General features: G+C 43.1%; 1 protein-coding gene across 1 annotated transcript in view; it reads left to right on the top strand.

Annotated features, from left to right (window-relative positions):
* Positions 1-26290, top strand: part of SDHA (succinate dehydrogenase complex flavoprotein subunit A) — a 207134-nt gene that overhangs the window by 46152 nt on the left and 134692 nt on the right. Inside the window, exons 5-7 of the mRNA XM_029589934.1 lie at positions 7858-8022; positions 16329-16477; positions 21420-21544. Coding sequence (XP_029445794.1) covers positions 7858-8022; positions 16329-16477; positions 21420-21544 — 439 coding nt within the window. The remainder of the gene's footprint in view (positions 1-7857; positions 8023-16328; positions 16478-21419; positions 21545-26290) is intronic.

The raw sequence follows: 26290 nt of genomic DNA, 5'->3' as shown, positions 1-26290 counted from the left end.
CTTTTTCCTAGGCGGTAACTCCTAATAAGGATTCTAACATCGTGTAGCTTCATCATGGGTTATTTTTCCCTATATGCATCACTTTGTCTTATCCACATTATATTTCTTCTGTCATATAGATGCCTAGTCTTATTTATTTATTTAAAATCTTATATTCTGCAAAATCCAAAAATATTTTGCAATGCAGATTACGTCATCATTACATTTCCATATCCCTTCAAGAATCACTAGATCAACAGGTACAGGGATGTTATCAATTCCTTCCCCTAAGATTGCTCATCTAAATAATGTGAGAGAAAGGACTATTTCTATTGCTGGACCCCAACTGTGGAACTCTAGACCACAAGAATTAAGAGGTAGATCTTTAAAAAGTACGCCGGATTTTATAAGAGACGCGCAGCTTGCCTCCATTCCCTCCAAGGCCGCTTCGAAATCGCATGCAGGACTTTTAAAATCTAGCCCTAAGGTTGGAGGCAGACATTAAAATATTTAAAAAGGGCATTAAAACATGGCTATTCAAACAAGCCTTCCAAGAGATTTTAACCTACTGATTATATACCAATGTAAAGTATATTGTTGACTGTATTATCTCTGCTCTTACTATACTGCTTCTCTAACTGTCTAAATTTTATGATTATTTACTTTACTATTTTATTTATATTATGAAACTATGTATTTACTTCCTTTTCTCTTTGGAAATGTAAATATTTTTAAACAAATATTTGTTAGATAATGTAATCTGAATTGATATGTTCTCATGAAACATCAGTACATAAAAATAATAAAATAAATAGATTACAACATTACATACATAAAAATATATAAAGATTAAAATTCAACATACATAAAAACAATAAATTAGTAATTTAAAAAGTTATCAAAGGCTTTTTTAAACAGTATTGCCTTAATCTGACACCTAAACTCCTTGCTGTCTCTCTCCTTTCTCAACTGCTTCCAGTCTTGCAAGTTCCTCATACATTTTATCACAATCCTCTTGTGATTTAACTACTCTGAATAATTTTGTCATATGCAAATTTGATCATCTCACTCATTGTACCCCTTTCCAGATTATTTATAAATATATTAAAAAGCACTGGTCCAAGCACAGATCCCTGAGGCACTCCACTGTTACCTTTTTCCACTGTGAAAACAGACCATTTAATCCTGCTCACTCTCGTGTCTGTTCCTGAACCAATTGCGCCATAAAGCTGTCATTATTCCATCCAGGAACCTTATCTCTCTAGCATGTCCTGAAGTTACATTTACCCAATCTCTTTTTCCTTTTAACTAGTTTACAATGCTCAAAAGGACATTGCCTCCTATCTCATGACTGTTTAGTTTTCTTAGAAGCCTCTCATGAGGGACTTTGTCAAACACCTTCTAAAAATCCAAATAAACCACTTTTACCAGTTAACCTTTATCCACATGTTTTTTCACCGCTCAAAAATATGTAGCAGATTTGTGAGGCAAGACTTCTCTTTGGTAAATCCATGCTGTCTGTGTCCCATTAAACTATGTCTGTCTATATGGTCTGTGATTTTATTCTTTATAATAGTTTCCACAATTTTTCCTGGCACTAAAATCAAGTTCACCAGTCTATAGTTTCCCCAGATCACTTCTAGAGCCCTTTTTAAATATCATGGTTACATTTGCTCCTTCCAGACTTCAGATACATCGGATTATTTTAATGATAGGTTACAAATTATTTGTAATAGACCTGAAATTTCATTTTTTAGTTATTTCAGAATCCTAGGGTATCTACCATCTAGTCCAGGTGATTTGCTACTCTTCAGTTTGTCAATCTGGCCTACTACATCTTCCAGATTCATCGTGATTTGGTTCAGTTCATCTGATTCATCACCCTTGAAAACTGTCACAGGAACGGGTATCTCCCCAACATCCTCATCAGTAAACACTGAAGCAAATAATTCATTTAGTCTTTCTGCAATGGCCTTATATTCCCTAAATGCCACTTTAACCCCTTGATCATCTAACGGCCCAACAGACTCCCTCACAGGCTTCCTGCTTAGGATATATTTTAAAAAGTTTTTATTATGAGTTTTTGCTTCTATGGCCAACTTCTTTTCAAATTCTCTCTTATCCTCTGTAAGCAATGCTTTTAATTTATCTTACTCATGCTTATGCTTTTTTTTCTATTTTCTTCACATGGATCCTTCTTCCAGTTTTTGAATGATGATGTTTTGGCTAAAATAGCATCTTTCACCTTACATTTTAACCATGCATGCAATTGTTTGGCCTTCCTTCCACCTTTTTTAATGTGTGGAATACATTTTGACTGCGCTTCACAGATTGTCTTTTTTTAACAATGTCCATGCATGTTGTACACTCTTAACCTTTGTAGCTGCACCTTTCAGTTTTTTTTATAACTATTTTTCTCATTTTATCAACATTTCCCTTTTGAAAGTTTAGTGCTAGAGCCCTTCCTGTCATTCATTCAAATTTGATCATGTTATGATTACTATTGACATACAGCCCCACCACCGTTACCTCTCTCACCAAATCCTGCACTCCACTAAGAATTATATCTGAAATAGCTCCCTTTCTCATCTGTTCCTGAACCAATTGCACCATAAAGCTGTTATTTATTACATCCAGGAACTTTATCTCTCTAGCATGTCCTGATGTTACATTACCCAATAAATATTGGATTAATTGAAATCTCCCATTATTACTGCATTACCAATTTGGTTAATTTCCCTAATTTCTCTTAGCATTTTATCACCCATCTTATCAATTTGACCATGTGGGTGGTAGTACACTTTTCTCGCTATACTCTTACCCAGCACACATGGAATTTCTGCCCATAAAGATTCTGTTGTTCATTTAGTCTTTTGCACGATCTTTATCCTGTTGGACTCTGTGCCATCCTGGACATATTTATTTATTTATTTATTTATTTATTTATTTATTTATTTTTAATTTTTATATACCGATGTTCCTGTAAAGAATACATATCGCACCGGTTTACAAGGAACTGAACAGTCGCCTCCAGGGCGGAAATACATTAAAACAGTCGCCTCAAGGCAGAATACATTAACACAAGTATACAGGAAAACTATTAAAAGAGAACTTTCATAAACTCAATTAAATGTAACTGTGAACCATAAATCAGGAACCATAAATCAGGAACATATGTACAGAGGTAGGTATATCGTCTGTCGCTTCACCAGATTTTAGCTCTCAGGGAAAGCTTGAGTGAATAGCCAAGTCTTTAGCTTCTTTTTGAATGTCGGAAGGCATGGTTCTTGGCGGAGGTCCGGTGGGAGCAGGTTCCAAAGATGGGGACCTGCAGTGGACAGAGCTCGTTTCCTCAATGAGGTTTTTGTTGGCTGGGTGTGAAGCATGTTCTGGTATGCACTTCTGATCGGTCTATTGGAGACGTGTTGCTGTAGTTGGAAGGATAGGTTGAGGGGGGAGATGTTGTGAAGAGCCTTGTGAATCATCATGAGGGATTTAAATTGTATCCTAAATTTTATGGGCAGCCAGTGAAGATTTTGGAGGGATAGGGGTGATGTGATCCCATTTTTTGGTGTTAGTGAGAATTCTGGCTGTCGCGTTCTGGACCATCTGAAGTGGTTTGATGGTGTTGGCTGGCAGGCCCAGGAGGAGTGAGTTGCAATAGTCCAGTTTAGGGAGGATGATAGATTGTAGTACCAAGCGGAAGTCTTGGAAGTGTAGAAGAGGTTTTAATTTTTTTAAGACTTGCAATTTGAAGAAGCAGTCTTTGGTAGTATTGTTTATGAACTTGGTGAAGTTGAGTTGGTTGTCCAGAAGTACACCAAGATCTCTTACTTGTGGTGTGTGGTCGATTGATGTGAAGGAGAGTTGGGTGGAACTAGTTGGGTTGAATAGAGAGCACTTGTCTGGAGCTATTATGAGGATTTCAGTTTTGCTAGTATTTAGCACGAGGTTGAGGCTTGTTAGCATGTTTTTGATTTCCGAAAGGCAGCTGTTCTAGTAAGACCACGTTTTGTGGAGGGATTCCATTATCGGGATGAGGATCTGAATGTCATCCGCGTATAGGAAGTGTGTTAGCTTGAGGTTAGATAGTAGATGGCAGAGTGGAAGGAGATGAATATTGAATAGTGTTGGTGAAAGGGATGATCCTTGAGGTACCCCCAGCTTTGATCTGATAGGGAGTGATTCTTTGTTGTTAATCCTGACCTTGTATTGTCTGTTTTCAAGGAAAGATTTGAACCAGTTGAGCGCTGAACCTGTTATACCAATATCTGCTAGACGCTGAATGAGGCAGGTATGGTTCACAGTGTCGAATGCTGAGGAGAGGTCCAGTAAGACGAGAAGGAAAGGTTGACCATTTTCCAGGTTGATGAGGATGTTATCAGAAAGCGAGGCTAGTAGAGATTCAGTGTTCAATGACTTTCGAAATCCGAATTGATTGGAGGTTAGAATGACATTCTCTTCTAGGAATTCGGATAGTTGTCTGTTTACTACCTTCTCCATGATTTTTGCAATCATTGGGAGGTTGGCAATTGGTCTGAAGTTAGCTGGGTCAGTGGGTGGAAGGTTAGGTTTTTTAAGGAGAGGCTTGAGAATAGCAAGCTTGAATTGGTCAGGGACTTGACCTTGGGAGAGCGAGCAGTTTATGATGTCTGCTATCGGTTTAGCGATGATGTTAGGAATGGAGAACAGTAGATTGGATGGGATGTGGTCAAGTGGGTGGGATGAGGGCTTCATCTTCCTAAGGATGTTTTCAATTTCTAAGGCGGACGTCTGCTCAAGGGAAGCCATCGAAGCTGTAGTTGCTTTATATTGCATGTGGGTTGGGTGAGAGGTAGTGTTGCTGGTAGTGGGAGGGTAGTTCGGTTGAGGAGAGGGCACCTTGAGAGGAGCAAGGAGGGTGTCTATTTTTTTCTCAAAGTAGACCGCCAGTTCGTTGGCTTTGTTGGATGCTTGTGTGTCTGGTATAAGAGGGATAGTTGGTTTAGTGAGGGCTGACACATAGGAAAACAGAGCTCTAGAGTCGAAGATAAAGTGGTGGATCTTTTTTGAGAAGAATTCTTTCTTGGTTATATTGATGTTTCTGTAAGAGTTTAGGCAAGATTTATAAGCCAAGAGGGTAATAGTGGACGGGTTTTTTCGCCACCTGTGTTCCTTACATCTTAGCTCTTGTTTGAGCGACTTCAACTCCGGCGTGAACCAGGGTTTCCTGTTGTCCTTTTCAGGATGGAGCAATTTCGTGGTCATGGGGCATACTTGATCAGCCACCCTATTGGTGATGTTGATCCATGAGGTAGTGGCAGTGTTGACGTCTGAGAGGTTTAGTTGAGCTAGTTCTTTGGATAAATGAGAGCTGAGGATTTCTCCAGTACAGGGTTTTTCTGATGGCGACTGAGGTTGCATGTGTAGTTTGGGGAGGGTGTTCCATGATCTCTAGAGCCGTGGAGATGATTCGGTGGTCCGTCCAAGGGACCTGTAGGCATGATGGATTGTTAACGGACGATATTCCTTCATTTAAGAAAATGAGGTCTAACGTGTGACCTGCCTTGTGGGTGGGTTCATTGACAATTTGCCTGAACCCCATGTGGCCGAGGGAGGAGAGTAGGGTTTCGCAGTTGGTGGAGCGAGGTAGGACGTCCACGTGCAGGTTGAAGTCTCCCATGAGGATCGCTGGTTTTCCTGCATTAAGATGTTTGGCGGCTAGTTCAATGATGGGGGATGGGTCTGCCTCTAGAATTCCTGGGGGAGCGTAAATCAATCCGATTAGAAGGTATTTTGATTTGAAGAGGGCAAATTCGAGGTTGGCTGTTGTAATTGTGGCTTGTAGGGTCAGGCCTAATCCTTTTTTGGCAGCTAGGAGCAGCCCTCCTCCTCTTTTTTTGATCCTGGGAATAGAGAGTAGGTCATAAGCCTAGGTAGGTAGCTGATTTAGAAGTACTGTATCTGTAGTTTTTAACCAGGTTTTTAACCAGGTTTTTAACCAGGTTTTTAACCAGGTTTCTGTGATAGCACAGATGTCTGGTTTAGTATCGTTTAGGGAGGTTGTTGAGGATGTGTGATTTTTTTAGAGATGGACTGAGCATTGAATAAAGTCAGTGAGAAAAGTGCCAGGCCTAGTAGTTGTGTGCAAGGCGTTATAGAGATGGGGATGATCCTCTGTTGTCGGTTGCGTGAATGTGGGTAGTGCTTAGGGAGTCTCCTCAGACGGTTGTAGAAGATAAGGAATGTTGAAGGATCGCATGTTGGCTACTGGAACTACGGGCAGTGCTGGTAGATCGAGTGGGGCTCGAAAGGGAGGAGCCTGTGGCTATGATAGCTGGTGGAGCTCTGAGGCTTCTCAGAATGCTTGAACCACCAGGTTGTGGTAGAAGAGGGCAGAATAAGCAATAATGGAGGTGAAGCAAAAGTTGAGCCTTACTAGAGGCAGAGTCTCCACTTGGGTCTGCACGAAGGGGCGAGTAGCACTGTTGTGGTGTGGTAGTGTAGTGAAAGGAGGGCCTTTCGCCTGAATCCTCACAAAGGCTCACAAAGGAGCGCACTAAGGGGCAGGCCCCTTAGGTTGCGCTCCTTCGGGTGCGCGATGCCTGGTGCGCGACGCCCCAGGGAGCGTCTGCAATTTAAGGGCCTGAAAACAGTGCTGGGCTAGACGGCTGGGTTGGGGGTGGGAGCAGTATCACTCACCACGTGGTCCTGCTGCTTCTCTTTATTTTGCAGGTTTCTGAGCCCTCTTGTCCCTTTTTTTCTCTTAATTTCCCGGTTCACTGTTCACTGCTGGCTCACAGAAGGGAGGGGTGAGCGGGCTCTTGCCCCGATTGAGCTGTGCCGACCGCACGAGCCCCTGCAGTGGAGGAGGACAGAGACTGAGAGAGGATCCTGGCAGAAAGAGGGACGCCCAGGGAAGCGTCTGTAATTTAAACGCCTGAAAACAGTGCTGGGCTGGGGGTGGGAGCAGTATCACTCACCACGTGGTCTTGCTGCTTCTCTTTATTTTGCAGGTTTCTGAGCCCTCTTGTCCCTTTTTTTCTCTTAATTTCCCAGTTCACTGTTCACTGCTGGCTCACAGAAGGGACATAAAAGCCCTAACCCCCTCCCCCAAGTTGTTCCTCGCTATCATTGCGATATAATTTGTACCTTGGTATAGCACTATCCCATTGGTTATCCTCCTTCCACCATGTCTCTGAAATGCCTTTGTCTGTCTCATCATTCACTGCTATACAATCTAACGCTCCCATCTTACTTCTAGATTTCTGGGCATTGGCATACAGACATTTCAAAGTGTGTTTTTTGTTTGTATTAACAACCTGCTTTCAGTTGACAGGGATAATTTGGAATCTTTTAGCTCAGTTGCTTTTTTTTACTTATAGGCACAAGATGACTAAAAGTTGTTCATTTCTTGCAACCAGTGGATTCTTTGCAAGTCTGTGCAGGATTAGGAAACTGTGTTGTCTCGTAAGCTCATGTGCTGCTTGATCTTTGGTTAATTCTAATATTGAGGAAAATGGAGGATTTGAAATTTTTTAGGAAATCTTTGAAAACTTATTTTTTTTAAACAAGCATTTGCAGTATGATTTTAAACTGTTTTAAAAATTGCTTAACTGTTATATGTGAAAGATTATAGATGTTTAATGTTGTAAACTGCACAGATGAATGGGTTTGGATGTTGCAGATTATAAATGTAATAAATAAACATACTGAGGTTAGTATTCAAAACCAAACATTTTAATGGCTAACTTGTGAGTTAGATGGATAACGTGAGTTATCCATCTAAATAGTTTTGAATATTGACCTCACTAAATTTAGTTTTCTTAAGGAACAATGCAGTTAGTACTAGAATTTTGTACAGAATAAAACTCTTGATTTAATATTTATATTGAACAGCTTGAAAACTATGGAATGCCATTTAGCAGAACAGAAGAAGGAAAGATCTATCAGCGTGCATTTGGTGGACAGAGCCTTAAGTTTGGGAAAGGAGGACAGGCTCATCGATGCTGTTGTGTGGCAGACAGAACAGGACACTCATTGTTGCACACTTTGTATGGAAGGGTAAGAAGAATGAAACATTTCTCTTTTATAATAACTGTACATTTAGTTGGTGGAAGAAAGGAAGTAGCCTGAAAATTGCAAAAATGTCATGTTTTAAGAATTGCAGTCTAGGTGAAGCCATGTATACTGGTCTCTGAATGCAAGAGACCAGTATAATAATTCTCAGTGCAGGATGGCAGTTAGGCATAGCAGGGCGACAACATCTGATGTAACCTGACCCAGAACTTTCTGATATCAATGTTTCTAGAACTTTGACTGTGCCTCACTGAGCTTGCCCACTGAGTGGCCCCTTCTTCAGTGTCTGTCTTTTTTCCACAGAGTCCACTAGTCACAGTTCCTCACTATCCTGCTCCTTGGCCTCTGTTTTGGGTTTTTGTATTCCAGGATTGTTCATTGTGGGGCCCCACAATCTCCCAGCAGTGTCCATAGATAGGTTTTCAGCTTATATTTATAAGCTTTTTTTTCCATCTTGTACCATCAGTGACCATCAGGTGTTGATTCCTTTGCTGCCATCAAGTTCAACTTTTCCTCCCTTTTTATCTGGCTGACCATGTCTAGTGGATTGCCCCTTGTGTGCTAGGGTTAGTCTATTATTGATCCTCGTGATTGATGTATCCTATGCCTGGGGGTGTCACATGATGTCCCAGAAGTGTCATCTGTGCACAACCCTAACTTCAAAGGTCGACAGTTTTTGACCGGAACTAAGAGTGCAGCACTGTCAGGTACCGGCAGTCCAATGCATCAGCCTCGGAGGCATCAACATTGAAGGACCCAGGAAACTGCAACCAGCATCAGGGGAATACTTGGTTCTCCACGACATAGTAAACGACAGGACCTGAGAGACAAGGACCTCACCTGGCAACTCTGATGAAGAAGAAAAAGGGTTCTGCCTCATCAACATGGGCATTGAGGAATTCAGATGCCAGGCATCAGGAGAAGTCTTGAAAGCACAGACACTCGGTCTCCATTGGTGTGCGATGCCAGGAGCAGGGATGGTCCGGCGGGCAGCTGCAGACAACCCAAAGCAGTCCTGTGATGAGGAGATCTCCATCCTCTCTGATGCCCTGGATCCAACACCAATTTCCAAGGTTCCAGGTGTATGTCCCCCATCCACCTCTCGGTTCTTAGGAAGATGTGGCCACATCTCCTGCCAACCAGTCAGAGTTGGTATCTGTTATCTTCGTGGAGAAGTTGGGCAAGAAGATAAAGCAGGCCTTAGATAAGGCTCTGTGAGGCCTCGGTGCTCCAGTTTTGAAGGCATCTGGGCCACCACAGACTGAGGTTGAGCCACTGCTCGAGTCCCTTCGGCTGTCCGGCAACTTTGCATGAGACCACCATCTGTGCTGTGCTGATGCCGGTTCCTGAAAGGGAATCAGGATTGATGTCTGCTGCTCCGATGGTGATCTTCCACCCTATTCAGGCAGGTAACTTCCCTGAAATGCTGGAGCTCCCTAGAATCCAAGCCAAAGCAGCCAAATCTTCTCCTCTCTGAGGCACTGTTGGCATCCTCACCCCTGGCCTACCAGTCTGGGTCTGACTCAGAGTTCTCATAGGGGTATGGCTATAGAACTTAACAATAACTCTGAAAAGAATGATTTGATGGCTTTCCCCACTGACTCATCTTCTCCCCTAGAGAGAAGAAAGTCTCTTCCTGAGGACTTCTCCCCCACTGGATTTATCTGGTGAATGGCAGAAGCCATTCCATTTACTTTACTGACCGAGGATGAAACCAGAACCAAGATGATTCCTCCAGTTTGTGGAGGCTTTAAAGGAGATTGTGGCAGTCCTAGTCCACGAAATCCTTCAGGATGCACAGATGAGGGAGAACCTTTTGCCTGTGGCTCCCATTAAGAGGAAGAAGGACACAATTTATCTTGTCCAGAAAGCTCCTGGATTCAAAAAGAGGCAACTACCACACCAATCTGTGGTGGTTGAATCCACTTTCAAGAGGGCCAAGAAGCAGAGGACTCATTCCTTGGTGCCACTGGGGAAGGAGCCTCAGATCCTGGGCACGCTTGGGAGGAAAATATTTCAAGGAGCTATGCTAAATGCCCACAATAGCTGCCTACTAGCTTTTTATGGGCTAGTACATGTGGAAACCACTAAAGCAGATGCAGCGGGTGATTGAGCAGCTTCCTCAAAAGCAGTAGGATACCTTCCAGTCACTGGTAGACAATGGAATGGATTGTGGAAAACACATGGTCCACTTTTCCTTTTTATTTCGAAATGGCATCGAGAGACTCTGCCATGGGGATTGGCACCTCCAGATTTGCCTGGCTGTGGGCCTCAGACCTTTGACCAGAGGTCCAGGAAAGACATGTGGACATCCTTTGTTCTGGAGAGAATCTTATCAGAGATCAAGTAAAAGCAATGGGGGCACAGATCTGTGAGCTCTGTGCAACACTGCAGCAGATCTACACTGTCTTTTCAGACTCACCCTCCTCCCTCAGAAGGTATCCAAAGGAAAGGGCAAAGGAGACACTTTTTCCAACCGAGGAAGCACTGACATCCCACCGCAGTTCCATTTGCATCAGCCCTTGCCTGCCTATCTAAAGGAGCAGAGAGCCCCTGAGCTACAGCCAGGACAGGGTATTGACTGGATCACGGAGAGTATAGCCTACATCCCTTTACCTGTGCTAGAGGGCCTTCCTATCAGAGACAGGCTGAGATTGTATGTAAATCTTTGGCCCAGTAAACTTCAGACATGTGAGTCTTCAGTAGCATAAGAGGATACAAATTATGTCTATTGCGTCACCCACCAAATCTGCTTCTGGACGCCAGTTAGGGTCACTAACCACATCAGGAACTGTTTCAAAAGGAGTTCTCTTCCCTTTTAGAAGCCAGGGAGTTAAACCCATTCCACTAGGGAAAAAAGAGTGGGGATTATACTTAAAATATTTCTTGATTCTAAAGAAAACAGGCTGATTCTGTCCCCTCCTAGTCCTAGGGCCTTCCACAAATTTCTAAAAAAAAGAAAAGTTTCCCTGGATGCACCTTAATCTCTTTTCTTCAAAAGGTCCCCTACTGGCTATGCTCTCTCAATTTCAAGGATGCTTACATCTGCATCTACATATAGATATTTCCCCATCACAGGAAATATCTCAAATTTGTTGTGGTAAGCAGTCACTTCTACCACGCACAGCCATTTAGTCTAGTATTGGCCTCGCATGTCTTCACCAAATGCCTTGCCATGGTGCGGCAAACCTGCGCAGAATGGGGACCCATGTATATCTCTATCTATATGATTGGTTGATTTAAGAGCACATCGCAGGCAGATGCCACAATCAATACTGAAGACCATTTGGATATTGAAGGTTACTAGGATTAATTGTCAACCTGTCCAAGTTTCACTTGAATCTATCATCTCAACTGGAGTTTATCAGAGCTCTGCTAGTTATAACTCTAGCCTTCCTCCTTCAAAAGAGGGATATCACGGTGGAAAGGATCACATGAGTCAGCAACATCAGTATGGGACATCTTGAAACTGGCCTTACAGCATCCACGGTACATGTCATTCTCTTGGCACTCTTCACATGAGGAGATTCCAATGTACCCTTAGATCTCAGTGGCTGTGGGCTACTCAGGAGCTACAGGACAGCATCCATTTCACACAGTTGCTCAGGGACTCCGTTGCCCTGGTGGTGTTATGTTGGATAATTGGTTTGTGGGCCCTTGGGTCGTGGGAGAGAGCTAACTCCACCCCCAGGAGGAGCCTGTGTGGACTCTCCACGACTGGCAGGGTCTTAGCAGTGATGGACACAGGAGTCAGAGAATATTTATTATACATCAAAGAGAAACCCGAGAAGTGGGTTGTAAACTCAGTCCTGGAAATAGGAAGACCTGGGATGGATTCTCGGTAGTGTCTGCAGAGTGGGGTAAACCGGGGATCCTTGCTTCTTGATAAGCCTTGTGCGTGGTAGCTTCGGTAGTGGTCCGCAGCACGGGGTAGGCTGGAGGCAGATGAGGTAACTGGTACAAGACAGTGTGAATCCGGTAGTGGTTCCGCAGAGCGCGGGTAACCCGGAAAAGTACTTGCTTCTAGTATACCTTGTGCGTTGTAGCTCCGGTAGTGGTCCGCAGTGCGGGGTAACCCGAGGATCCACACAGCAAGATAGACGTGGTAATGAAGAGTAGGTCTTGTAATCACTATGCAGTAGGGAATTCATAGTAGCAGCAGCGGAGATCCGATGCAAAAGAACTCACTTAGCTGGTGAAGGTGAGACAGGCAGAAGAGGCTCTCCGAGGAGCAGATAGCCCTGAGTGCAGCAAGGCCCCCGAGGAGCGGGTACCTGAGTCACTCAGTCTGGAACGCAGGAACAGCGATACAAAGTGTCTCAGCATAAAGGAATTAAGCAAGATGGAATACTTGCTAACTCGTAGGTAGGAAAGTCCAGTAGGTTTAAATATATACGTAGGTAGTGACGTCATGCGGAGGGGTTGCCCCCGAGGTTCCCGCCATGAAGTGCATAAGAAGGAGGCAGGCGCGTGCGTGCCCTAGGTCACCCCAGAGTCACTACCATCGGGCACTTAAAGAAAACTACATCTTGTGAGAAAAAGACACAAAAAAAATAGTAAAAATGAACTGAGATGTTAAAAGAGAAAATCAGCGATGTGAAGACCCGCCCCCCCCTGACGTCATGACGACCAGCCAGCGGCGACCCGATTAACGGCGCGATTCCACCAGGAGCTGTTACAGAGGGGCAGCCCACTACCATCGGGCACTTAAAGAAAACTACATCTTGTGAGAAAAAGACACAAAAAAATAGTAAAAATGAACTGAGATGTTAAAAGAGAAAATCAGCGATGTGAAGACCCGCGCCCCCCCCATGTCATGACGACTAGCCAGCGGCGACCCGATTAACGGCGCGATTACACCAGGCGTCGCGCAACAAAGGGGTTTTCCCCTTTGTGCTCCCCTTCGTGCTAACCTTTGTGCTCCTTCTAATATAATTATATTTATGTTTATGTTAATAATTTAATTTTTATTAATGTTATTTAGCTTTTTGCTCTGTTTAAAATTATTTCATTATTGACGTTTAAATGTATTAGACTAAGGAATTTTACTTCCTGCTTATTCTGTTTCATTGTAAACCGGTTTGATATGCATTTTATGCAGGAAAATCGGTATAAAAAAACTAAAAATAAAATAAATAAATAAATAAGATGGCGACTGGGCTTGCCCTCACCGTCCCGGGAACGCCAGGGAGGTCAGTGTGCAGAGGTGGCCATCTTAGCCAGGATCGGAGCTACTGGGCAAAATGAGGTGAGCAGCAAAGGTTGCAGCTGTCTGCAACCGACGGGCGCAACAGGTGGCAAACGAATTCCAATCTGACCAGAGGTGTACCAGATTTCTCCAGTCCAAATTGTCCTCACCAAGGATATATCCAACCTGAGATTGGGAACTCATGTAGAGGGCCTCTGCACCTAGGGTTTTTGGTCTGCTTAGGAAACTTTTCATCAGATAAACTTCTTGGATCCAAGGGCAATATAGTATGCGTTAAAAAGATCGGTTGGCCAACAAAGTAGTCCTAGTTAAAACAGGTAACCAGGTTACAATGCATTTACATCAACAACCAGGGAGGCATGGGATCTCACCTCTTGTGTCAGGAGATTGTCCAGTTGTGAGACTGGGCTGTTTTTCAGGGGATGGCTCTCAGTTCCACATATTTGATGGACAGATTGAATCAGATCCTAGAACCTCACAAATGGTCCCTGTGCTGGTGGGTAGAATGTCAAATTCTCTGCCAGTGGGGCACTCCCACAGTGGATCTGTTTGCATCCCCTCTAAACAGGAAGGCTATGCTCTTCAGTTCCAGAACATGGTCACAGGGCAAACTAGCCTCAGATGCTTTTGCCTATATTGGGCAGAGGCTTTCTGTACACGTATCCTCTGATACTCCTAGTGTCGAAGACTGTTGAAGCTGAGAGAAAAATGTAGAACCATCGTTCTCATAGCCTCCTTTTGACCAAAATAGATCTGGTTCCCACTCCTCAGGGAGATGTCCAGGGAACCGATCAGGCTTGTGACTTCCTCAGACTTCATCACTCAGGATGAGGACAGTAGCACCATTCCAACATCTGGTCCCTACCTCTCGCTGCCTGGATGTTAAGAGGTTGTTCTTGTAACCCTTTTATCTATCTGATAATGTCTTGTGTTCTTTTATCTTCAAGAAAGGATTCTATTAGAAAGTTCTTTGGACTTAAATGGAAGTGATTTACCCTGTGGTGTGAGCAGAAGTTCTTAGATCCCATCTCCTGCTCTATACTAAAATTGCTTGAGTACCTTCGACATTTGTTCAAGTCTGGTCTCAAGACCAACTCAGTACGAGTTCCCTTTAGTGCAGTTGGTGCTTATGACCAGCGTGTAAAAGGTAGACCAATCTCTGTACAGGCTTTTGTTGTCCAGTTCATCAGGGTTTGCTTCATTTGAGGCCTCCCATCAGACTTCTAGCTGTGTCTTGGTTTTGTCCCAGATGTTGAAAGCTCCCTTTGAGCCACTATGCTCCTGTGACTTGAAGTACTGGACCTGGAAAGTTGTATTTTCAGTGGCAGTCACTTCAGCGTGCAGGGTCAGTGAGTTTCAAGGTCTAGTAACTTATCCACCTTATACAAGGTTTTTTAATGATTTGGAGGTTCTACGCACCCATCCTACATTCTTGCCTAAATGGTATTGGAATTCCATTTTAACCAGTCAGGCATTCTTCCAAAATCTTTTCCTAGACCACATGTCCACCAAGGTGAAAAAGCACTGCATAATTTGGACTGCAAGAGAACCTTGGCTTTCTCCCTGGAGTGGACTAAAACCCATATAAAGTCCGCCCAGCTTTTTGTTTCTTTAGACTCCAACAAACTAGGGATAGCCGTTGTCAAACAAACTTTATCCAGTTAGCTAGCAGATTGCATCTCTTTCTGTTATGACCAGACAGGCCTGAATCTGGTGGCCAATGCCAAGGCTCACAGTATTGGAGCCATGGAAGTGTTGGTGGCTCACTTGCGATCGGTCTCCATGAAGGAGATGTACAATGCTACAAATTGGAGTTCTCGCTATACATTCACATCTTACTACTGTTTGAACAAGGATGGCCTATGCGACAATAGGATGGCCAATCTGCCTTGCAGAATTTGTTTTAGGTGTAGAACCCAACTTTACTTGCTCCTAGGGCCTGTTGTTTTATTCCAGGCTTCCCCTCATAAATAAGATAAAATGGAAGAAAGGCTTGTTGTCAACAAAAAATAATGTGCCCATTGGCACGTGTTCTTTTTCCTTTTTTTTGTTTGGGATAGGCCCCCCATATGTGAGGTCTGCCATCCTGTTTGTCCTCAGAGAAAGCAGAGTTGTTTACCTGTAACAGGTGTACTCTGAGGATGGCAGGTTGTCCGTCCTCACGAAACCTGCCTACCTCCCTTTGGAGTTGGCTTCAGTTGTATATACTTACATTCAAGACTGATAGTACCCCAACATAGAATTTTGGCATGCTGGGCATGCTCAGAGAGGCACTGTTAAAGTTCTAGAAACTTTGACATAAAAATTCCAGACTTAGTTCCATCAGATGATGTCACCCCACTTGTGAGATGTCCTCAGAGAACACCTGATAAAGGTAAGCAACTCTGCTGTATCGTATGCCCAGCTTTAGTACAAACTGTTTTCTTTATCTTCATTATCTTCATTATCACTGAAAGTCAAGCACTTCTAAATTAGTATCTGCTTAATATTAACTTTTGTGCAAATTATATGGGCACGATAACAAATACTATGTTGAAATACAATTTTTTTTGTGATTTATTTTGTCATTTTCCATCTGTCTGGGTCGATTATATGATTATGCCAATTACATTAACAGGAAGTTGAAACAAACTAAGGGAAAAAGTAACATTCTAGAATCTTTTCAATCTTCTTTTTCTACAAATTTAGCTCCATTAATACAAATTTTTAGTTTAATAATGTGCTTAAAGAAGCAAGCTAATTCATCTGTAGGTTTTATTTTTCCAATTTTGTAACTTAATATTAAATTTGTGTTCACCTCAGCATCAGTGTGTTGATTGTGAGTCATGATCAAACTGCTAGTGCTACTTCTATCTTATCTTTAATTGATTGAATTCTGACTGTAATATGTTGTAGAATAAACTTAAATGATATAAAATCATGAAATTTTGAATTCATATAACCATTAAAGTAAGGCTTGTGAATTGTCTTATTGTATATAATATCTAGTAGCCAGTACTAACAATAGAGTAGTATGGTTCAAGCAATCATATTTCTTATTATTGCAATTAATTATTGATGGTTAATTCTTTCTCTTTTCAAGTCTCTAAGATACGATACCAGCTATTTTGTAGAATATTTTGCCTTGGATCTCCTGATGGAAAATGAGGTGTGTTGTGGTGTGATTGCACTCTGCATGGAAGATGGATCCATACACCGGTTTAGAGCAAAGAATACAGTCCTGGCTACTGGGTAAAGAGGTTTGAGCAAATGTTTTAATGAGATGCTAAGTGGTTCAGTGTGTTAATGCTTCATTCAGTTTTTCTTTATTGTTCTCGATCATCCTTTTGGCTGGTTTATCTCCTGCTTTACCAGAAGTAGTACAAAAGCTCACTGTACTTATAATTCTTGTATAAGAAAAAACATTGCCTGGAGAGCCTAATAAATATCACATAATCACACAATGGATTGATAGCAGAAAAACCTTTTAAAGGTTTCTTCTTATATAATTATTTTGATGCACTTTTTTTGACTTTTTTTTTTTTTGTTGTGACTTATAATTTTTGTGTCAGGAGGTTGGGCGGAAACATCTGTGAAAATCAAAAGGAGACCAGGAGGATGGACTTGTATGTAAAGAGAGATATGGGAATATGTGGAATGGAGATGAGCAGGACATGGGAATGATTGAGTAGGGTTGTACATTTTGTCACTTAAGTCATTTCATTTTGGGTTAACTGGTAGTTGTTATATTCAAGCCTCACTATATTCTATCAATTCACATTTCATTTATCATCTAAACGTGTTTGTTACTGATCTACCATATCCAGACTGGCTTTTTCACTTTTTCATTGTTATTGACTTGGCACTTATATTTCTCTGAAGACAAAGTAGTTCATCTTAATTGCAAACATGAGTGATGTCATCCTGACAGCACCAATCGGAATACAATTTCTAGATCTTTCTAAGGAAAATCCTCATGTTTTATTGAACACTAGCGGATCCCTGCCACGCGTTGCAGTGGCTGAGTCAGATTATTTGCCCTCCCTGCCCCTTCCCCCTTGCTCATTTAGCTCAGTCACTCATCCTCTTCCCCCTTGGTCACTCCCTCCCCTGTCCCTACTCCAACTCTGTCCCCTCACACTCACCTCGCCCCTCATTCTTCCTCCCCTGACAGTTACCTCCCTCCTCATTCTCCCTCCCCTCACTGTCACCTCAGTGACTCCCCACCTGGTGAGTGCTGTTTTGTAACCTTTCGGAGATGGTGCACATTTTGTGTATGTGTTTGTGTGTGCCCTCCCCCTTTGCACCCCAAAGAAATCCCCACAGAAACGTTGTGCTTATATAAGCCTCCCCCCCCCCCCCCCAGGCCGGCGAAATAGACTAACCCACAAGAGTTGCAGAATCTCGGAACTGCCCCCATGCCCCCCCCCCCTTGCAGGCCCGACGATACCTTTCAAAAATGGTAGTCGGTGGAACGGGCGTTCGTTCCGGCATGGAAGTATTGGCGCCGGGCCCTCGAGGTGGAGCAATGGGAGCGGTCATCTCGCTCAGATAGTAAGGGCGAAGGTGCGCTGGTTGCCAGTTCAGAAAATGGCGTCGACGGGCCCTCGCCCTTACTATGTCACATGGGCTACTGCCGCTATTGGCGTTCCCGAGTGTCCTAGTAAGGGAAAGAGCCGTCGGCGCCATTTTGATTGCTGACAGCCGTAGTGTATGCAATGTGTCCCGGAGCGGTGTTGCCCCCCCCCCCCCCCTCCAATTTGGAAGCAAAGAGGTCAGTTTTATGCTGTTTCATATCTGCCTTCAATTCGAGAAACCAGCCATGAAGCTCGTCTCTGGAGGGTAAGTAGATAGGGCTTACAGTTATTGAGAGACAAGGCATGGGTCCTCAGTCTTTTCCACCTGCTCCATCAGCGTCCTGCAACACTGATTCACCGTCCTCCTTGAGTAGAGTCGTGGCGTTTTTGCTGAATGAAAATTGTTTTAGGTCAGTCGTTTTCCTCTTAGTTGCCATCACAAAGGCTTAAACAATATTATAGTACAGAAAATGCTCAAAAGTCACAGAATTATCACTGAAAAGTGAAGGATATAAAAAGAGGGGAGCTCATTAATTAGGCAGCCATACTAGTTGATGTTGTTAGTGCGCCCCCTCATGCATGTATTTCATGCATACAGTAATCATGATATTGTGCGAATAAACACCCAGAATTAAACATTTTATAAAATACGTGCATAAACCATTTGTGTACATACTTGTGTAGCACCCCCTTTGTGGGGGTGTATAAAATAAAGGGGTCACACAGGGCTCTTCATTACGTTCCCGCATTTCTCTTTCACTTAAACATGCCTCACAGTAGCTTCTGGGAATGCTGGGGTTCAACCTCCTGTGACCCTGGTGCTGTAGTGGTAAAAAGCATTTATTCTCACCCCATTCTTTTGTACTGGTCAGTATTTACTCACAAGACTGATCTTTTCAAAGGACAAAGGCACCAGTAAATGAAGCATGGAGTCCAAGTGTGATGTTCAACTTAAAATGACTGATCCAAGATAAGATAGCAAAAATCATGAATAGCAAAATGAAAATCATGACAAGAGCTGTGGTTTCTTTATTTATGATGCAACCTTTGTTCCTTTTCCTTTTTTTTTTTTTTCCAACTGAACCAGTGTTCGCTGCCAAAATACTTTCCCTCTGGAGGGTTGGGTAATTCTAAACAACCAGCATCCAAACAAAGGTAGTTTGGAAAAATCCCTTTGGTCAAAAATAGATATCTCCAAAATGTTTTCCCTAAACTTATCCCCACAGATCTTAACCCTTTGCTATTAACTGAGCATAAAGGTTTAAACCAAAAACCCAGCCCTTTCAAGAACAGGGGTCTCTGTCAGGCACTGGATCACAGGGTCCTAATAAAAAAATTCCTCTTCACTTCAAACTCCTCTCAAAATCTCACTCCTCTCCAGTGCCTCTTGGTCAATTCACTAGGAAACAGAAAGACCCTTTGCACATGCTCAAGGGGCAATTTATGCCAAAAAGGGAGTAGTAAAAAGCAGGGGGGAGAATCCCAAAAGCGGAAAAATAAAAGATAGTAGCAGAGGCAAAGCTGGTTTACACTTGGAATTACCAGTTTGCTGATAGCACCAGTGCACATCATCCGTTCACCTACTTCTCCAGTTCACCTCTAGCAGTTCACCCAGATCTCCCATCCAAAACCTGAAGACAACAGTTCAATTTCATTTGTGAGAGTCAATTAGCTTCTGTAAAAGTATATGAATAGCTTCAGTAATTTCTATGTATATATCTCTTACAAAATTACTATGAATGCCCCAGACTGCCCCTTTTTTTTATCCTTGATAAAATGTACACACAAAACTGAAAATACACATACACTTTTGACATTTAGAAAATAGCATATACGCACTATTTTTATGCACAGAACACCTTCACTTTTCAGAGGGTCATATAAAGTTCTCTCCAAACATTCACATCTCACTATTGCTTGGAGAGGGATTCCCGACATGATAGTAGTTTTGGCCAGTTTGTCCTGAAGGGTCATTTTGAAATGAGGAATCCAACTCCATCCACTCCCTAGGCCCTGTTATTTTGGCTCCAGAAAATACAAAAATGGCTTGTTGCCATCAAAAATGTTATGTTTTTAAAATTTTACTTTATTATAATAATCATAAAAAGTAGAGCTCATAGCACAAAGCAAGTTACAATAAGTCATCACCCCAAGCAGCAGCATGCTACATCAAAACAGATTTTTCTCTTTTCATCTCATCCTTACCCCCAACCCTTAACCCACCCACTCACCTGGCCCACATCATAAGACTCCAAAAATACAATCTCAAAGAGGGTAAAAGTAGATCACACTTAAATCAAAAGTACAAGTTCGTATACTTGAGTGGTCAACCAAGTTTTAAAGGGCTTCCAAATCTTAACAAACTTAACAGTAGAGTCATTTGTAATAGCAGTCAACCTCCCAAACAATAAATCATTTTAAGCCTCTGGCTAGTAAACACTATCAATGGCATATATGGTTTCTTCCACCAGGCAGCCACAACACAACAAGCTGCCAGAATGATTTAGGATATCAATGACTGTAAAGCAATAGAGACTTCAGCAATTGGAAACCCCAAGAATAATATTTTAGGGTTTTTACCCACTGCCATATCCCAAAACTTTAATATTATTGGGCAGTCCCACCAAATTTGAAGAAAACTACCGACTCCACCACAATTATGCCAGCAACTATCTAACACCATCAGGTATATTTTATGAAGACTTTCAGAAGTTAGGTATCACCGAGATAGCATCTTATAACCATTCTCAACTAGCCAGGACAAAACAGAACTCTTTCCAGTCAACACAAGCAGGAATCCCAAGCAGTCTCTTCTAAATTTTCATTCAAATTCTCCTTCCATGCCTTAATGTGTCGTGTTAGCACACCTAATTCCCCATTAAACATAGAATACAACTTAGAAATCATTCCCCTGATGCTATCAGTTTTTTCACAAAAACCTTCAAATAATGTTTTCCCCTTTTGCAAATCCAATCTGTTAAAGTAACTATAAAATGCTTTTGTTGGAGATAAGGGAATTTGTCATTCTCCATGAGATGATATTTGAGACATAAAAATTCAAAAGAATTCATCCCCTGCTTCTCTAAAACATGACCACACTTAGACATCCCAAAGTTCTCCTGAAATTCAAAATCTATTAAGAGTTATCAAAACCACAGTTTGCCTATTTGCGCTGTTTTGGGTTTTCCCTTTTTTGTTCAGGACAGTCTTTAGCTAGGGATTCTCCATGTGTGAGGACTGCCATCCCAGTTATTCTTGGAAAAAGCAGAGTTGCTGACCTGTAACAAGTCTTCTTTGAAGACAGCAGAATGTCATTCCTCACAAAACCACCCAACTCCCCTTGGAGAACAACACATGGTAGTATAACATGCTTCACATGCCCAGTAGGGCATGCTCAAAGTTTCTAGAAACTTTGAAATCATATCTATTTGATGATGTCATGTGTGAGGACTGACATCCTGCTGTCCTCTGAAAACACCTCTCACAGGTAAGCAAGTTTGCTTTTTTGTGATATAAATATTGATATAGTTTTTTTCTCTTATTTTAAGTATTTTTTGCAAAATTAAGATATGGACAGACTTTAAGTTTGGCATTTTTTTGCTTCTTCTCTTCTTTAGAGGATATGGGCGCACCTATTTCAGTTGCACGTCTGCTCATACCACCACAGGTGATGGCACAGCCATGGTCACAAGAGCTGGTCTTCCTTGTCAGGATTTGGAGTTTGTACAGTTCCATCCCACAGGTAAATTAATAACTTATGACACTGGTTATAGGCATGTATACATCTAGTACCCAGGTATTTTCCTAGTGCAATATGCTTTGTGTAACAGGTACACATAGTTGGCATGGCTTGTAGAAGAGACCCTAGTGCCAACTTTATCTAAACAAATAGTAAAATATTTGGAGTTGAACCAAAATCATTATTTTCCCTCTTTTTTGGACTGCTTCTTTCAGTCTAAAGTCTTTGAAAGTTCTGTTTTCTTATCAGTTTCCATGTTTATAAAGTGATGTAAATTGGGGAGCTGCTGTGGTAATCATTATTAAAGTACCATGTAGGCATCACAATCCTATAATAAGTAAATGAAGAGTAGACCCAAAGGAAATTAAAAAAAAAAAAAAAAGGAAGAAAATGCCCATGTTTATTTACAAGTTAACATGTTGAAGGCTATAGTAAAACTACTACTTTGTTTCCAAAAGATAATTGAGATGTGCATAAGTAATTATTTTATTCATGGCGTTGGACCTGCCTCACATAAGCTATTCATTGCTGTTTCACTTTTTTACAGCTTTATCTGGTGTTCTTATTGAAATTTTCATTTCAGCTATGCCTCATTATTTTTTACTTTGTTCGGGTAGTCTGGTCTATAACAGCCTGTGGGGGGTGGGGCTCTGCCTGTGTATGTGTTTGGGGGAGCCTGGGTGCGTGTCTGTGCATGTTTGGGTGAGCCTGTATGTGCTCTTGGGAGCTTGTGCGTACTTCTGTGAGCTAGCATGAATCTGTGTGCACACTTGTGTGAGCTTGTGTATGGCTGTGTGTGCACCTGTGCCTGATTGTCTCTGTGTGTGATAGCATGAGAGAGAGGGCTTCACAGATAGTGTGACCAACACAGCCGATCAACCAAAATAACCCTTTTATACTACATATACAGATCGATACTCTAAGGCCGCGGTAGAAACAGTGCGGCAGTGTCCCCGCACGCACAGTTCTCTTCACCTACCGCTCGATACTCTCTTCAAATTGCATGCAAATGCATGCCGCGGCTGCGAAGCCTTAGGCAAGCATTAGGCCCGCGCAACCCATTTTACTGTATAGAGCGCCTATACAGTATCCTGGGTTCGCGGGCCTAACGCTTCACGGCCACGCTGGTATCTGTCATTTCAAATGTCATTTCAAATGACATTTGAAATGACAGGTACCAGGAAGTGGACAGTTATGTTCTCCGATGCTCGGCAAACTTTCCCCCAGCCCCCGCTCACCTGCCCTGGCCGCGTCCGGTCTCCGGTGCAGCCCCAGTCCTCTCCCTCCTCCCGAAGCAAAAAAAAAAAAGCGAAAAAAAAAAAATCCAGTGCGGCCCCACCTCGGCAGCTCCCCTTCGGCAGCCCCCCTACGGCGGAGATGGCAGTGTAAAGCGAGACGGACCTTCGGCGGAGAAGGCGCAAGGAGAGGAGGAGTGAAGACGCAACTTACTCCAGCCAGCCCTCCTCCGGACAGCGGCTCCTCTGCCTCCCAGCTGCCGGCGAAGGTAGGCGCCCGAAGCAAAAAAAAAAGCGAAAAAAAAAAATCCAATGCGGCCCCACTTCGGCAGCTCCCCTTCGGCAGCCCCCCTACGGCGGAGACGGCAGTGTAAAGCGAGACAGACCTTCGGCGAAGACGGCGCAAGGAGAGGAGGAGAGAAGACGCAACTTACTCCAGCCAGCCCTCCTCCGGACAGCGGCTCCTCTGCCTCCCAGCTGCCGGCGAAGATAGACGCCCGAATGGGTAGGCCCCTCGTGCAATTTGACCTCAAGGCGTGACGTCGCATGCAGCTGGGAGGCAGAGGAGCCGCTGTCCGGAGGAGGGCTGGCTGGAGTAAGTTGCGTCTTCTCTCTTCTCGCGCCGCGGTCTGTCTCGCTTTACACTGCCGTCTCCGCCGAAGGGGGGCTGCCGAAGTGGGGGCCGCATTGGATTTTTTTTTTCGCTTTTTTTTTTGCTTCGGGCGTCTATCTTCGCCGGCAGCTGGGAGGCAGAGGAACCGCTGTCCGGAGGAGGGCCGCATTGGATTTTTTTTTTTCGCTTTTTTTTTTGCTTATGGACGCGGCCAGGGCAGGTGAGCGGGGGCTGGGGGAAAGTTTGCCGCTTACCCTTACTCCTGCCTCCAGCGCAGGGGTAGGGGTAGGCGGTAAACTAACAGGTTAAACGCTCAGCATATCGGCAGGGAAAAAAAGCGATAGTCGGAGCGCCGTCACAGTATCGGAGGGAATAGCTAATTCGTTCATTAAGTAGCTAATTCCTTCATTTACATATCATTTACATGCTGCGTGCGGGAAAGGTTACGGGTCGGTTTCAAGAAGCGCTGAGGACGCGTGAAACTGGAGACTATCGCAGGATCGCCTTACGCGTCCCGATTGTGCGCCCACAGCGAGTTAATCTCCAACCGCACCTTACAGTATCGAGCTGATAGAGAGAGAGATTAAGCTTGAAATGCCTCTGCTGTCTACAAAATAAAAATATTTTGCCTTTCACTATTTACATACAAAAAAAGTAAAGTACATTATTCACTCTTAAATTTGAGAACTGTGTTATTAGGCCCTGGGATTTGTCAGCAATAAGATCTATTTTAACTGCAAGCGTTAAGCAGTTAGAAAGTATGCATGGTAATCCTTAGTGCCTATATTTAATTTCTACAGTCATCTTAATTTAAAGGCTGAGATTGTTCTGCTTGACACAGAAGTGAAATAAATGTCAGGAATCTACTTCCAGTGGGAGTCATTGAATTCCTTTAATAAGTCTTAAATTAGATGCACAATGTCCTCCTCTTTCTTAGCAATAAGGAACACTATTTTCAAAGCCATTTATATGGAAACCTGCCATCCACTGTGATGTCTTAGAAAGATTTAAATTTAACACCTTCTCCATATTTATCTTGTAGCCAGACATTTCATTAAACTCAGATAATACCATCATCAGAGTAGTTAGGGAGAAATAGTAGTTTTGGCCATAAAACAAAATGTTATCCACAATAGAGTAATTCTGTGATATACAATACACTGTCCCCACTCTGTATTCCCTATATCTCTAGATGAAAAAATATTCCATTTGCCAATGGCTTCCTGTCAAATATGTACAAGAGCAGAGAGAGAGAGAGCAACCCTGCTTCATGCTCCTCTTTAGGAGGAATAATGACATGAACATTGGGATTTTGTAAATGCTGGAAATCCTGACCTTTATCAATTCAGAGAAGAGGAACTAATTTTTTCCCGTCGATAGCAGGGCTGAATTAGCCATGCTGTCGGGGAGCGTCGACGCGACTGAAGTAGGCAGAGCTTCCCTCAGATAGTGTCAGACGTTTCAAATCTGTGCGTCTGCGCGGTCATCTTCTTACGCGAATCCGTTTCTCTCCTCAGTCTCTTTTTTTCCACGAGCTGATAGCACGCGGGGTTCCCTCTCTCTCCTCGTCGGATGTTTTTGCGCTTTTTTCAGCGATTTCTTCAACTTTTTTCTCAAGATTTTTTTCAGGCAGTATGGCGCTAAACCCTCCGGGTTTAAGTACTGCCAATGTGGCAAAATTATGTCCATCATGGATGGACATAATTATTGCTATATTTGTTTAGGCCTGGAGCATGACCAGCCCTCTTGCAGGACTGCGGTCGGATGTCTCCCAGAGCCAGAAGACAATGCGCGGATCGGATAGTGTGTCTGAGAGCGCCCTCCATACAATCTTCTCTGGGACCGGAGAAGTCTCAAAGGAGCCAAGGAAAAAGGCCTCTGTCGGCGGAACCAGAAGATTCGGCAAGGTCAGCCAAATGCTTAGCGCCATACAAAGGGGCCGAGGTTCTTCCTCCTAAATCCCCTCAAACAACTACCGGGAATCAGGGCTCTGTTCCCGCTACCTCCATTGCATCACAGAAACATTCGATGCAATCTACTTTCAAGCGTCGAAGCCATGAAGGTAGACACTCGGAGCACGGCGCATCGAAACATCATGAAGCGTCGAAAACCCATGGCGATTCGGTGCAGATCGGCGCATCGACTCACATCGTAGCATATCGACGCAGGGCAACGCAATACGGCGCATTGCCTACACATCCTGACGCATCGAAACACCATGGTGCATTGAAGCATCATGGCGTCACAAAATAACAAGGCACATCTGCGCACCATGAACGCATTAACAAACAAGGAACACCAACTACCATTCAGCCTCGAAAAAGTACACAAAAAACAAAACATGTACTTAAAAAGCATTGCGCCAAGGCCAGATTCGGAGGTAGATGTGGAACTCTCCTTCGACTCTGATTCATCTAGGGCTCCATCGTGCAGTAGTATTTCACTTTCAAGCGGGGCATCTACAATGCATCCCACTCCAAAAACCGGGAGCATGCTGTGCCTTTCACGGTGCCTCCTCTACCAGCTGTTCCACAAACGCCACTTCCTTTCAGGCCACAGACTCATCTTGTCTCTACGGCAATGCTACAGATACAGATACAGAACACGGCTGCCAGAATCCTAACCAACTAATTAACTAACTAACTAAGAATCTAATTAGTTAACTAATTTCTATTAATTATAATTAGTTAACTAATAATCTAATTAGTTAACTAAGTTAGTTAACTAATTAACTAACTAACTAAGAATCCTAATTGCAACTGGATAAACCCACCGTTCCTACCTCGCACCTCCACAAGACCAACCCGTTCCTCCCTACGTGGAACTCTAGTTTCCCCCTCTATAAAATCTACTAGACTTATCTCCACAACCAATAGAGCCCTCTCTCTCGCCGGCCCCACC

The sequence above is a fragment of the Rhinatrema bivittatum genome, chromosome 2 (assembly GCF_901001135.1).
Source record: "Rhinatrema bivittatum chromosome 2, aRhiBiv1.1, whole genome shotgun sequence".
Lineage (NCBI taxonomy): Eukaryota > Metazoa > Chordata > Amphibia > Gymnophiona > Rhinatrematidae > Rhinatrema > Rhinatrema bivittatum.
Note: the sequence above shows the minus strand (reverse complement) of the source record. Positions and strands in the feature narration are given on the sequence as shown.